This window comes from Tursiops truncatus, chromosome 19 (assembly GCF_011762595.2).
Source record: "Tursiops truncatus isolate mTurTru1 chromosome 19, mTurTru1.mat.Y, whole genome shotgun sequence".
NCBI lineage: Eukaryota > Metazoa > Chordata > Mammalia > Artiodactyla > Delphinidae > Tursiops > Tursiops truncatus.
The window spans coordinates 47,140,245-47,152,927 of NC_047052.1; the positions used below are offsets into that span (position 1 = coordinate 47,140,245).

At 56.6% G+C, this 12,683-nt stretch overlaps 1 protein-coding gene across 1 annotated transcript in view; it reads left to right on the plus strand.

The window, feature by feature from the left end:
• Window positions 1-1,200: 1,200 nt before the first annotated feature.
• Window positions 1,201-12,683, plus strand: part of POU2F2 (POU class 2 homeobox 2) — a 76,518-nt gene continuing 65,035 nt past the window's right edge. Inside the window, exons 1-2 of the mRNA XM_033844723.2 lie at window positions 1,201-1,523; window positions 1,706-4,188. Of these exons, the coding sequence (XP_033700614.1) occupies window positions 4,152-4,188 (37 nt within the window). The 5' untranslated portion in view covers window positions 1,201-1,523; window positions 1,706-4,151. The remainder of the gene's footprint in view (window positions 1,524-1,705; window positions 4,189-12,683) is intronic.

The window sequence follows — 12,683 nt, forward strand, 5'->3', positions numbered from 1 at the left end:
ATATCTTACCCCCTTTACCCTCAGGGGTGTAAGGGAGACCCAAGACTTGTGAGCCAGACACAAAGACACACACACACACACACACACACACACGGCCACAGATGCGTGAACAGACACGTTGCATTAGCGAGCATGTGCCTCTATCCAGAGGTGCGTTCAGATATGCAGACACAATTACAAGTATCCATAGCTTACAACATATTGCATTTATAGCACCAGGTACCGTTATTTTTACACAAGTTTCTGAAATGTGAATGGGCCGAACGAGGAAGGGTGAGAGCTAAGCACACAGGTTCACTCACAGGGGAAGAACTGCGTGCATGCATATCTGTACCCAGACACGGCTCTCGCTCAGACCCACACACACACACACACACACACACACACACACTCTTCAGAGGAATCCACACTTCTGGAATCAGGGCTCTTTCAGAAGCAGGGAGAGCATGCACGTTTTCCCAGCATTGCGTGCCGTGTCCCGCATACATCTTCGAACGTGCCTGGTGGCTGCCTCAACCCTCCCAGGGTTATGACTCAGGGCTGGGTGGAGCCCTCGAGAGCGTTTAGGACAACCTGCCCCCAGGGCCGTCCTCCTGCATCTGCTTCTGGTACATGAGGAATGTCAGCTCCTGCTTGATACAGATATTCTGGATAATTAGGGGATACCTATCACATGCGGGCCACTCAGCATCCTGTCTAGGGAGCGTCTGAAATGGATGGACTTCCCACGTAGCAAATCAATAGTTTTGGGTCCTTAACACCGGTACTAGTGTCCTTAGTGTGTATTCATCATACACGTAATTATTACATACTTGCTCATTCTTAGAAGGGATGAGCCCTCACCGCATGCCGTCCTTTTAGGTGCTGGGGGGCGAGGCAGAGCACAGCCCATCCTTGGCCTTGGCCCCAGCCCTGGCCTGGAACCTCCCTTCTGGCAGTCACCCTCTGTCTGTTGTGCACACACACACCGAGGTCTGTTGGGTAGTTCATTGCAGGGTCCGCGTTCCTCCTTGCTCCTTCCAGGGTGGGCCATTCCTGTGTTGTCATTACACACACACCTTTTTGGGGGGGTTTCCTTCTTACTAGCGGGACCCATGTGCCTTTGTCTGCAAACGGAGTGGGAGTTTCTTACAGTAACTTGTGTTATACTCATGCTGTGGGTCTCCAGGACCTGCTCATGGGCCTCTCTCGCGTTGACACCAGGGAGGCCCATTAGGTCGTGCGCCTGCTTTATGGGCACAGGCCATACAGTACTCCCTGCGTCATCTGCGCTGTGCATACACAGCATGGATTCTGGCAAGCTGCTTGGTATGTGGTTCCTCCATCCGTGCCCTGTAGTTCTTGTGTGCCTAGTTTGTGTGCAGGTGGGGCAGGCATTTCCTGTATTTATCCGTGTCCTGCACAGTCAGGGTGGGTGGGGCCTGAGGGCCTGAGGGCCTGTGATGTGTAGGAGGTATTCAGTGGTTCCACGTCTCTTGTGCACGGCTGCGAAAGTCCCTGTACCTACTTTGTATGCACATGGGGTGAGTATTTCTTGCATTTATTTGTTTTGTGCACACTGTGGGTCCCAAGAGGCTGCTGCGCACACGGGGTAGTAGGTACTTCCGTGTCTGTTAAGAACGCTGCACGGTCCCGTGTACTTACTTTGTACGCCCGCGGGGTAGGTGTTTCCTGTATTTATTTCTGTTACGCACTTGCATTGTAGGTCCCGGGAGCCCTCTCGGTACGGTACACGTGGGCAGTTGGTGATTCTCATGTTTCTCTCACGCACCCAACGCGACGATCCTGTGTGCCCATTCAGTCGGCACGGGGCAGCCGGATGACGGGTAACAAAGCGACAGGCAGTTGCTGAGCCCAGACCGAGCGGCGCGCCCGCGCCCTCCTCCCCCAAACCCCTTCCTGGTCTGGGTACCACTCGCAGCCCCATCCTCTGCCCTGCACCGCAGCGCCCCCGCCGGCCGGGGCCGGCGGCCACGTGTCCTCCTCAGACTCGGAGCCGACTTTGCCCGGGGCCCAGGGTCCCTTCCCCTTCAGCCTCCCTTTCCTTGCTCTCCCTCCCCAGCCATACTGTGTCGGGCACAGGGGAGGTGTTCAGTGACCGTGTCCTGCCCTCCTTGCTTCCCTCCCCTCCCTGCTATTTTTGTCTCCCCCAACCTGCTCTCCTGTTCTCTCCCCCTCCGCTCCCCTAGACCCCCTTGTTCCTCTCCTGGTCTCTGCTCTCACCCCAGCCTGCACCTTTCTGCTTTCCCTAGCCTCTGCCTCTTTGTCCCCCACCCTGCCACACACACCTTTTCCAGTCTCATTCTGTATTTCGGACTCTCCATTTATCTCTTGGTGTCTCTGTCTTGTACCTCCCTAAGGATTTCTGTCCACCAGGGCGCCTCTTCCAGTGTCTGTCTGTCTCCATCGACCATATCTCTCTCTGTCTCTTTAGATGTCTCCTCTGTCTCTTGCAGTCTCTGTCCAGGTCTCTGTATCTCTGTGTTTCTCTGCGTCCTCACTTTGCCTCTGTAAATCTCTGTCTTTGCTTTCTGTCTCTCACTGTCTGTATTTCTTCTTGTCTCTTTTTCCGTCTTGGCCTCTGTGTCTCTCTTTGCACATTTCTTGCTTTCTGTCTCTTAGGTTCCCTCTCGGAATCCCTATGTTTCTCTATGTTTCTGTCTACATCTCACGAGTCATCTATCTCCTTGCCTCTGCCCCTCTCTCTCTGTGCCTCTCTCTCTTTCTCTATCTCAGTCTCTGTATCTTTTGGTCTCTGTCAGTGTCTTTCTGGCTTTGCCTCTCTTGGGCTCTTTCTTCATATCTCTCTGACTCTGCATGTCTCTCTTATCTCCGTGTCTATCTCTCTGTGCCTGTCTCTGTCTCTGTGTCTTCCTATCTCTCTATCTCTCCAGCTCTGTCTTGCCTCTTCCTCCCTCTTTCTCTGAGTGTGGCTCTTTCTCCTATCTCTGGTTCTTGCATGTCTCTCTCTCTTATCTGTGTCTCTGTCTCTCTCTCTCTGTGACTATTCACATCTGCTGTCTGTCTGCTTCTTTGTGGCTGTGTTTTGGCTCTTCACCTCTCTCTCTGCATGGATCTCTTCTCCTTATCTCTTTGTCTCTGAGTGTCTCTGGTTCTTAGTGCCTCTCTCTGCCTTCATGTCCCCATCTGCTCTCCCCACCTCTCTCCTCACCACCCGCCCATGCCTGTGTCTACATGTTTCTGTGTGTCTCTGGCATCTCTCTGCCTCTGTTAGTCTCTCCCTGCCTCCGTATCCCCTGTACTCCCACCCTCTCCTCTCTCCCTTTCCTTCCTGTACTCTGTGTCTCTGGTGTCTCTTTGAGTCTCTGGGTCTTAGGACATCTCCGTGCCTTTGAGTCCCCCTCTGTTCCCCACCCCTCTCACTCTGTCTCTGTGTTCATATGTTTCTGTGTGTCTATGTGTCTCTCTGACTCTATGTCTCTGTCTCTGGGCATCTCTTTGTCTCTATGAGTCTTTCCCTGCCTCTGAGTCCTCTGTGCTCCCTGCCTATTCCCTCTCCCTTTTCCCCCTTGTCTCTGTCTCTGGATGTCTCTGTGTCTCTGTGAGTCTCCTGGCCTCAGGGCACCTCCCTGCTTTTGAGTCCCCCTCTGCTCCCTGCCCCTCCCTTTCCCCTCTGTCTCCTTCTGTGTGTCTCTGTGTATCTCTGTGTGTCTCTGTAGGTCTCTGTGCTTTTCCTTGTCTCTGTGTCCCCCTCTATTCCCCACCCCTCTCCCCTCTCTCTGTTACTGCATCTCTATCTGTTTCAGCCTCTGTCTGTTTCAGCCTATCTCTGTGTGTCTCTGCGTGTCTCTGTCTCTGTGAATCTCTGTGTCTCTGTGAGTCTGGGGCCTCTCCCTGCCTCCGTGTCCCCTGCGCTCCCCGCCCTCTCCCTCTCCCTCTCTCCCCCCTCGCTCTCTCGCTCGCGCTCTCTCTCTGAGCATCCTTGGGCCCGGGGTTGCCATGGGGACAAGGTGGGAGCCGGGGATGGCGCGCGCCTGGGCTCGCGCCGGCAGCTCAGGCGAGGAGCAGCGGCCAGAGCAGCGCCAGCAGCAGGCAGCGAGCGGGCGCGGGAGCGGGAGCGGGAGCGGGGGTAGCGTTGGCGGCGGCGGCTCCTCCTCGGCCATCCCCTCGGAGCTGTGCAGCTGACGCGCATGGCGAAGACAGCGGCGCCTACCGATGGGAGCAGCGGTAAGGCAAGGCGGCGCGGCGCAGCCGGGCGGGCGGGCGGGCGGGCGGCGGGCAGCCTCCTCCTCTCCCCAGCTCGCCTGCGCGCCGCCCGCCCGCCCTCCCTTCCTCCCTCTCCCCTCGCAGCCCCTGCCTGCCCGCCCGCGCCGCGCTCGCCCTTCCATTTAAAAATCTTTAAAACTTTGCATATTAATATCTGCGCTTTGCATAATCTGACCCGCGCTTTATTGATTGCAAGAAGCTTAATGCAGCCGGCTCGGCCTATTGCAGAGAGCTCTCCGGGCGGGAGCCGGGCGGGCGCCGCTCGCTCCGCACCGCGCTCGGGCTGCCCGCCGCCGCTGCGGCCCCGGCCCTCTCGCCTCCCTCCCGGCGCCCGGCGTCGGGGCTTTGCCCCCTGGCTGGGTATTTTTATTATTTGGGGGCGAGGTGTGTGTGGGGGGTCGGCTTGCTGTTGGTGGCAGCGAGGGAACCAAAGGAGAGATGTGCGTGGTTGTGGGGGGGAGGGATGGGAAGAAATGGGGACGCAGAGGAGGTGAAGAGGGAGAGAAAAAGGGGAGAAGGGGCAAGAAGGAAGGGGAAAGGAGAGGCGTAGAGGAGGAGGCAGTAGAGAGAGGAGAGAGCAGAGAGCAGTCGACTGGGGACGGAACTGAAAGGACGGAGGAGCAGAGCGGAGACAGAGAAGAGAAAGGAGGGAGGCCCAGGAGCGCAGACTAGAGAAAGAGCGGCCGGCCGGGAGCTGGCGGAGGAGGCGGGCGGTGGGCGCTTTCATCGCTGCCGCCCCCAGGCCAAAAAAAATAAAGGAAAAGAGGAAAAAAATAACACCAGTAAAAAGACGAAAATAAACCACATCGCGGCTGGGGCCATCATATACAAAAAGGAGCGAGCGCAGAGAGGAGAGGCAAGGTGGCATCTGCGCCCGACTGGCTTCGTTCGGCGCTTTGGAGAGGCTCCCCGGGCTGGGCGGGATCCCCATTTTGGACCCTGCATTTGGGGAGCGGGCGACTGTGGAGAAAATGAGGCGAGAGGGGGTCAGGGCTGGTGGCGGTGCCGCCTGTTTGTTTGTTTGTTTGTTTCCTCCCTTTCCTGGGGGTGTGGGGGCCGGTGTAGTGCGATGATGGTGAGGTTATTGGTTGGTGATGCTGTCTGAAGCTCGGAAGCAAGCAGGGTGCATGGGGGGGGAGAGGTAAGAGGGCACGGGCAATGAGCAAGGGCTGGGGGTGGGAATGAGGGGCAAGAGAAAGAAACGGGGTGCCTCGGACTGCCAGAAGGGTGGAAGCCGGGATCGGGGCTCCAAGAGACATCGGCATCTCTGGCCGGAGAGGTGGGCAGCAGAGCTCCAGGGCCCCGGAGCGATGTTGGGGAGCCAGGGTGCGCCCCTCAGTTCTCTGGGCAAAGTCTGTAACTTGGGGAACCCCCTTGGCCGCCTCCTCCTGCCTCTTGTCTCCCTTCTCTTTTCTTCCTCTCATGTCCTACCTCGGGCTCCTTTTTCTCCATCTCCTTTGCTGGTGTCTCTTTCTCCCTGTTTTCCAGTTTCTCTGTCTCTTCCTCCTCTCCACAAAAACTACCCCCCACCCCCTCAGGTTTTCTTTTTTTGCCATCTTCCTTTTCTCCACCCTCCCTTTCTTTTTCTCTCTTTTCCCCCTTCCCCCCGTCTCCCTCCCTGCCACTCATTTTCCCTGTCGCCCCGTCCTTTCTACCCCCTCCCTCAGCTTCATTTATTCATCACTTTTGTAGCATTCGGCTTGAACAGCGTGCCGGGGAGAGGGGCTCTGTGCAAAGACAGGACTGCCCCAAGTTCCCACCAGAGCCTAAGCCTTATTCCGCAGACCCATGTATTTCCACCCTCTTTCATCCCTGCTGGGGGCGTGGGTCTGCCCCGGGTGGGGGGGCTCTAGCGCCATCCCCCTCTTTCCTCTGGCCTCCTGGAGAAGTCCTACTGGATGCTTACTGGGGCTATGGCAGGGGGAGGGGAGGACTTCAAGTGAGGGCTCATGGTTCTGGACTCAGCCCCGCTGAGAGAGAAGGGTGTGGACGGAAAAGAAAATGACACGGATGGCTAGTGGGAAGTGAAAAGGGGAGGCCGTTTGTGCGGGGGTCCATCTGAGAGGGTCCTCAGAGCTTTCACGCCCCAGGTAAAAAATCCAAAGAGAAGCCTCTGGCCTGCTGACCACTCCCCGCTCTCTCCCTCCATCCTGAGGCCTGCAGAGTTAGGGGGCAGGTCCTGGATTTAGGGAAAGACCCAAGGAGACTCTTAACTCAGTAGTTGTTAGCCTCTTACCATCCTGCCAGGTGAATTTGCCCCCTCCCCCAGGGCGTGAAGGGAGAGTGTGGTGTCAGTGAGCAGTGAAGGGCTGGAGAGCACAGTCAGACCATGGCGGCCGTGTGCATGTGTACATGGCCTGCGGGCATTGAGAGAGGCGTGCAGGACGGACTGACTGTGTGCAGGGCTTGGGAGCCTCGGCAGAGTGAAGAGAAAGGTGTAGAATCATGACGTGTGTGTCCAGCGGGGGTGGGGCCGGTACTCGGGGTTTCCATTGTGGGTGAGGCGCGTGCAGGGGGGAGTTGGCGCGAGTATTTATCCTGGGAGTTCCTTTCCTTGCCTCGATGTCCGTGGAGCCCTCGCTGCGTGTGCACCCGGGAGGCACTCTGGCTCCGTGCGTGGCGGCCGTTGGCGCGTGTGCAGGTTTGTGTGCCAAGTCTGGCCTCGGCGGTGAGTACGTCAGTCTGTACGTGCAGCGTGGTTGGCCTACAGGCTCTGCGTGCAAGCACTAGGTCTGACTGTGGTGTGTGCCCCAAGAGTACACGTGAAATAAAGTCACCTGTGTGAAAGCGTAATACCGTTTCGCCATAGAGCTATTATTACTGTTGTTGTTGTTATTCTCGTCGGGGGTCTCTGGGTCTCTGTGTGTCCTGGGTCAGGGAGGGTGGGTTTGTGGAGCAGGGTCCCGGTTTAGTGATTAGAAATGTGAACAGAGGTCGTGGGCGCAGGGGTGGGCTTGATAGCATATGCTTGCACAGCAGCCTTGAAGCTGGGTTCAAGAAGACACAACAAGCAAAGATCCCCCCTCCCCGAAGTCTGCCAGCCCACAGAAACCTTCCCTGGCTCTTCCGTAGTAACAAAGCGTCCTGTGGCAGGGGGTGGCAGGCAGGCCAGGAGGGAATCGCACCAAGGCCACCGGCAGCATCTCCAGTTGCTGGTAATGGGATTCCACATCTACTTCCTGATTTCTGGTTAAGGCTGGACAGAGGCCCATCCACGTCCATTGGAAAGGTCCAGATCCCCATTTCCCGTAGGCCGCTGGCCAACCCTCTGGCCGGTCGCAGTGCCGTCCTTGGGGGCCTTGGTTGCCCTCACTTCCCTCTGTCAGTCTTTGCAGGGAAAATGGAGGGTGTCTGTTTCACGGACCGTGGTATGGAAAGAACTGAGCCACAGTGTGTGTGTGTGTGTGTGTGTGTGTGTGCGCGCGCCCACACCCATGCTGTGTGTGTGATGGAGGTCAGCCCGTACATCCTAAACAGCATGCTAGCCAGATTTTTTTCCAGCAGACCCGTCAGTGGTCACCCCAGGCCCCCTGCATTCTGCTTCATACACGTTCGCTCCTTGCATGCAGGGGCCATAGGCCAGAATCCTTTCCCCCACCGATGTGACAGCCAAGCTAGGGCCCCCAACCTCAGCACCCCCCTGGGTAGAGCTTGTCAGAGCTCTGATGCATGTTCGTAGTGTGTTGGGGCATGACCCTGGATGGGGGGACAGATGGCTATGCCAGTGGGCACTTGGACTTAGATGGGGGCAAGGAAGCAGTTTCCCTGTCTGGCATGTGGTGGTTAATTTCCAGTATTTTTTTAAGGATTGAAATGGTTGAGAAACCTGAGTGTGGGGAATTGTTGGAGGAGAGAGTGGACGTGGGGGTCTCCTCAGACCGGGGTCTGTTCTTTCTTCTAAATATATATCACTCATTGTTTTTCCCTTGGGCCTAACAACTCCTAATCTAATAATAATAATAATAATAATAACGATGACGACGCCTCTTACAACCGCCTACCTCTTACGGCAGCCCTGATGGTGCCCCTTTCACAGATGAGGGCTTGATTCTCTCAGCCTATGAGCACCCAAACGGTGCTAGGACTGAGGTCTTGGACTCCTGGTATCACGCCCGGCCTATCTTTGGAGGTCTGCCCCTCTCCTCTTATCTGTCCCAGCACCATTTCCTTTCTCTGGCTCGGCGCCTTCCCCCACTTCCTCCCTGCCCCCTGAGACGTCCATCCACAGGCCCTCTCCCGGGACCTGTCAGGTGGATGGATGCCTTACGTGCCTCAACAAGGGCTTTGAGGACCTGGGTTTCGCTTTGTATCTTGAAGGGAAAGCCAGCAAAAGAGTAAGGTTGAGAGCCCACTCTGTGGGTGACAGTTTGGGGCTGGCCCTCTTCAATGACAGGGTTACTGATGAGCTTAGGTTCCCCCCCCCTCCAGCCCCTGCTGGTGAGCCCCGTGTTGCACAGCCACTTCCCAGATGCAGGTGGTGGCCTTGAGAGGCAGGTGCCCCTTCCCTCACTCATCCACAGCCCCACCTTCTTTAGATCCCCGGGGCAGGCAGCTTTCCCAGCTCTGACACACTCGGAAGGAGGCTGGAGGTGGTGACCCCACTTCCTAGGTCCCCGAATTCAATAGGTATTTACTGAGTGGTGTGAGTCACCCAGCTAATGAAGTACAGTTAGTTCCCTAAGGTAGTCAGGCCATGGCAGCATGATCACTCCTTACCTGAAAACGATTGTTAGGGACCAACCATGGGCTCTGAAGTGGACCCAGCCTTAGACGAGATTCTGGGTGCCTGGAGCACAAAGGGAGCTTCTGGGTCATCGGGAATCTGGAGGAGGGAGGTGTGCGTTTAAACAGGGAAGTGGGTCTTTGAGGGTGCTCAGGCACTGAGGAAGGGGGCAAGCGGGGAGGGCGGAAAGATGACTGAGGGAAGTGGGGAGCAGGGAGGAAGCGGCCCAGGTTGGGGGCATGGCCCTAAGAGCTGAGGCTGGCACGTTGTCGCAGGGCCTATCTCTGGAGGTTCTGAGAAGTTTGGACTTGATCTCTCTGGCCCTGGGGAGCTATCACGTGTGTGATCTTGAGCGCACGTGTGCATCTTACGACAGCGTGCCTTGGACAACACGGACTAGCGTGTGAGCGTGAGTGAGCGCCTGTGCACACACACACAGCCCTTCACCCCGGCATCCATTCGGACGCGCTCTCCTTCAGAGAAACTGGCAAAGGGGTACTTTAGCCGTCATCGCCAAGACCCTATACCGTTCAGGGCTGTGGCCCGCACACGTGAGTGTAAGAGCAGGCTGGGGACCCTCCCCCACCGGGGTTCGGACTCATGTGGCATTCACAGACTTAATCCCCCGCAGTGAGGCCAGGGAGGCAGCATCTGTCACTTTCACAAACACAGGCAACAGAGTCTGGGAGAGACACACTCCGCTTGCTCACAACTGCTTGAAAAGCAGACGCCTGTACCGCGCTAATCCCCATGCCCGAGACAGAAACAGCCCCTCACAGCCCCCGGCACCAAGGCCAGACCCGTACACCTAGTCACTCCCTGCATTCCAGCACGCACACACGTGCACATGCACACACACACGTGTGAAGCACTCCCCTGACATCCTAACTCCCCATATGCACAACCACACGCTCAGATACTCCTTGAATTTAAGCACACCTGGTGGTATCCTAAGCCTTATTCACACACACACACACACAGACACACTCACGCACGCACATACACACTCAAACACACAGCCTCGAGATCCACCAGAACCACCGTGGGCAGCGGTCATTGAAGAATGACCGCCTGAGCGGTGCGCCGAGGGGAGGGGGTCGCCCTGAGGCCTGGGCTGAGGGTCATACGACAGGGGACCTCAGAATCCCTTGGGGAAGGGGTCAGGCAGACCCTGAAAGGGCTCCGTTGGTCTGGACGGTTCTGCCAGGTAAGGGAGACTCAACAAACACAGGCCAGAGGCGGGAGCTGACTAATGGCCGAGGCCGCTGATGGCCGAGATGGCCGGTCAGCGAGGAGGGAGGCTCGACAATGATGTGACTCGGGGCTGGGCAAACGATGGCGCCTTTGGCTGGAGCTGGCTGGGGGGCCACAGACCAGAGAACGGTGGCCCTTCTCGCCTCAGTGGGGAGAGGGCCAGAGCCGGCTGTGTTGCGACGGGGTGGGTTTCCCAGCCTGGTCCCGCCGGCATCCTGCCTGGTGTGCGTGTCTTGGGGTCTTTGTACGGGTGGGTGTGCATGTGTGCGTGTGTGTGTGTACGTACATCAGCGTGCACCTGCCTCCGTAGAACTTTGTGTCCTGGGCACTCTGGTGGTGGGGCATCCGTGTGCATCTTTGTGTGTGCATTTGTGTGTGTGTGTACATACCCACCCGCAAAGTGTTCAGGGACCCTTCTGGAGGCACCTCGTGTACCTTTGTGCTCCTATGTGCATGTGTGCAGTGAGTGTGCAAGGACCTTTCTTTTCATGAGATGCTGTGCACTCTTGTGCGCTTGTATTTTTTTCGGTGTTGGGTGAAGGTTGGGGTGAGGGAGAAGGAGTGGCCCGGACTCCAGCTGTCCATGCACCTGGTGGCCCACAAGGCCGCCTTTGTGCGTCCGTCAGAGCCTCTGTCTGGGCATCAGCGGGTGTGGGCTTGTGTGCTTGCCTGCTCCAGCGTCTGAATATCTGTGTGTCCACACAGCATCTCCCTCTGAGCATAGCTGTGGGTGGGGTGGGCTAGACCAGATGAGGGGGACATCTCCCTGAATCTATGCATCATCCCTCTGGAGGGGGTCACACAACCCAGGCTGGGCCTGGCTGGGACCCAGCAGCACCGCACAGTGCAGACCGCCCCTCCTCCTTCTTTTCCCCGCGTGACCTTTGAGCGCAGCAGCCCCAAATACATATTTATCAGAGGGGCTGTGGGGACCAGCCCCTCCCCACCCCTCCCCTCAGGGCCCAGCCTGCCTGGCTGCGGAGAAATTAACCTTGTGACACAGGAGCTCGCTGACACTCTGGCCCCCTCCCCATCTGCGCGGCACATATGAGCATGGGTGGGTGTGCGTGAGAGAGAGGCAGAGAAGAGGTACTCATCCAGGCTGGAAAGGGGAAGAGGGACACACAACTGTACCCACGTCCGTGTCATTCTTGACACACACACAGACACACACACACAGACACACGCACACACACCCTCCAAACTACAAAGTATAGTCAGAGACTTTGAAATAGATATGCATGCAGACACATGCAGTGGTTCTAAAATAGACACACGCACACACATTCTCGAATACATGACAGATCTGTGCACCCGTGGGTCCTGAGACCCAGGTACCTGTACCCTTGGCCAGAGATTTTCTTTAGAAAACACGTAGATAGAAAAGCCTACAAATCCACACAGATGCTTGTGCACACGTCTCCAGAGATGTTGAAACGGACACACCAGATACAAAAACAAGGATAAGCACGCACTCACACGCAGGTATGAAAGCCCAGACATCTATGCGTGCTCGTAGGTACCGAAACATCACACGGCAAGACAAATACTAAAACACCAGGGTGCTCCTCACGTGGAGAGTCTTTTCAACAGGAAAGGTACAAACACAGATACTAAATATGGTGGCATCTCAGCCCACATGCCCATGGGTGCACACAGGCCACGTTCAGAAGTCCCACAGGGAAGCCACTCACAGTGACCTGAAGGGACGTGTTCTGAGTTATAGCACACAGACATTCCCCACTTTAGACTTGTTCCCTTAGAGCAAAATGAAAATGGGTAGATGCTCAGGTCTAAAAACGTTCACGGAATGAATTCATTCATCACACATTCACGGAATGAATTCATTCATCACACAGGAACTGGGCCCTACGTGAGCCAGGCCCTATCTTAGAAGCTGGGGAGCAGTGATTTACAAGACAGACCTGGGCCTTGCTCTCCAAGAGCTTGGAGCCAACAGGATGGGTACTGATTGGACCTCAGTGTGTAGTTGGGTATGAACAGTGATATCATCTGGGAAGGAAAGGAACAAGGGGCCGGGGGAAGGGATCGTGGGAGAACTTGGTTGAGGTTGGTGGGTCAGGTGTAAGCCCTCTGTGGACATGACATTTCAGCTGAGCGTTAGACACAACATACTGATTCTAAACGTGCACACACATGCCTCCCAAAACTTACCGAGGCCGCACAGGCATAAATAATGCAGGACGCAGATGCCCCCACCCCCAGTCCTCTGTACCTCAGTGACCCTTTAGAAAACTCCTCTGGTGGAACATGGGGTCCCCCTGGCTGGGGTCCAGCTGTCTGGGCTCTGACAGAGATGCAGAGTGTGCCAGGTCTGTGCTGCCTGGGAGGGTCCAGGGGGCTTCACTGAGGAGGTGACATGGAGAATTGTGGGCAAGGTCCAGAGGAAAAGGGGAGGCAGAGGGCTGTCCAAATAGAGGCACTCCCGGGAATTCCCTGGCGGTCCAGTGGTTCGCAC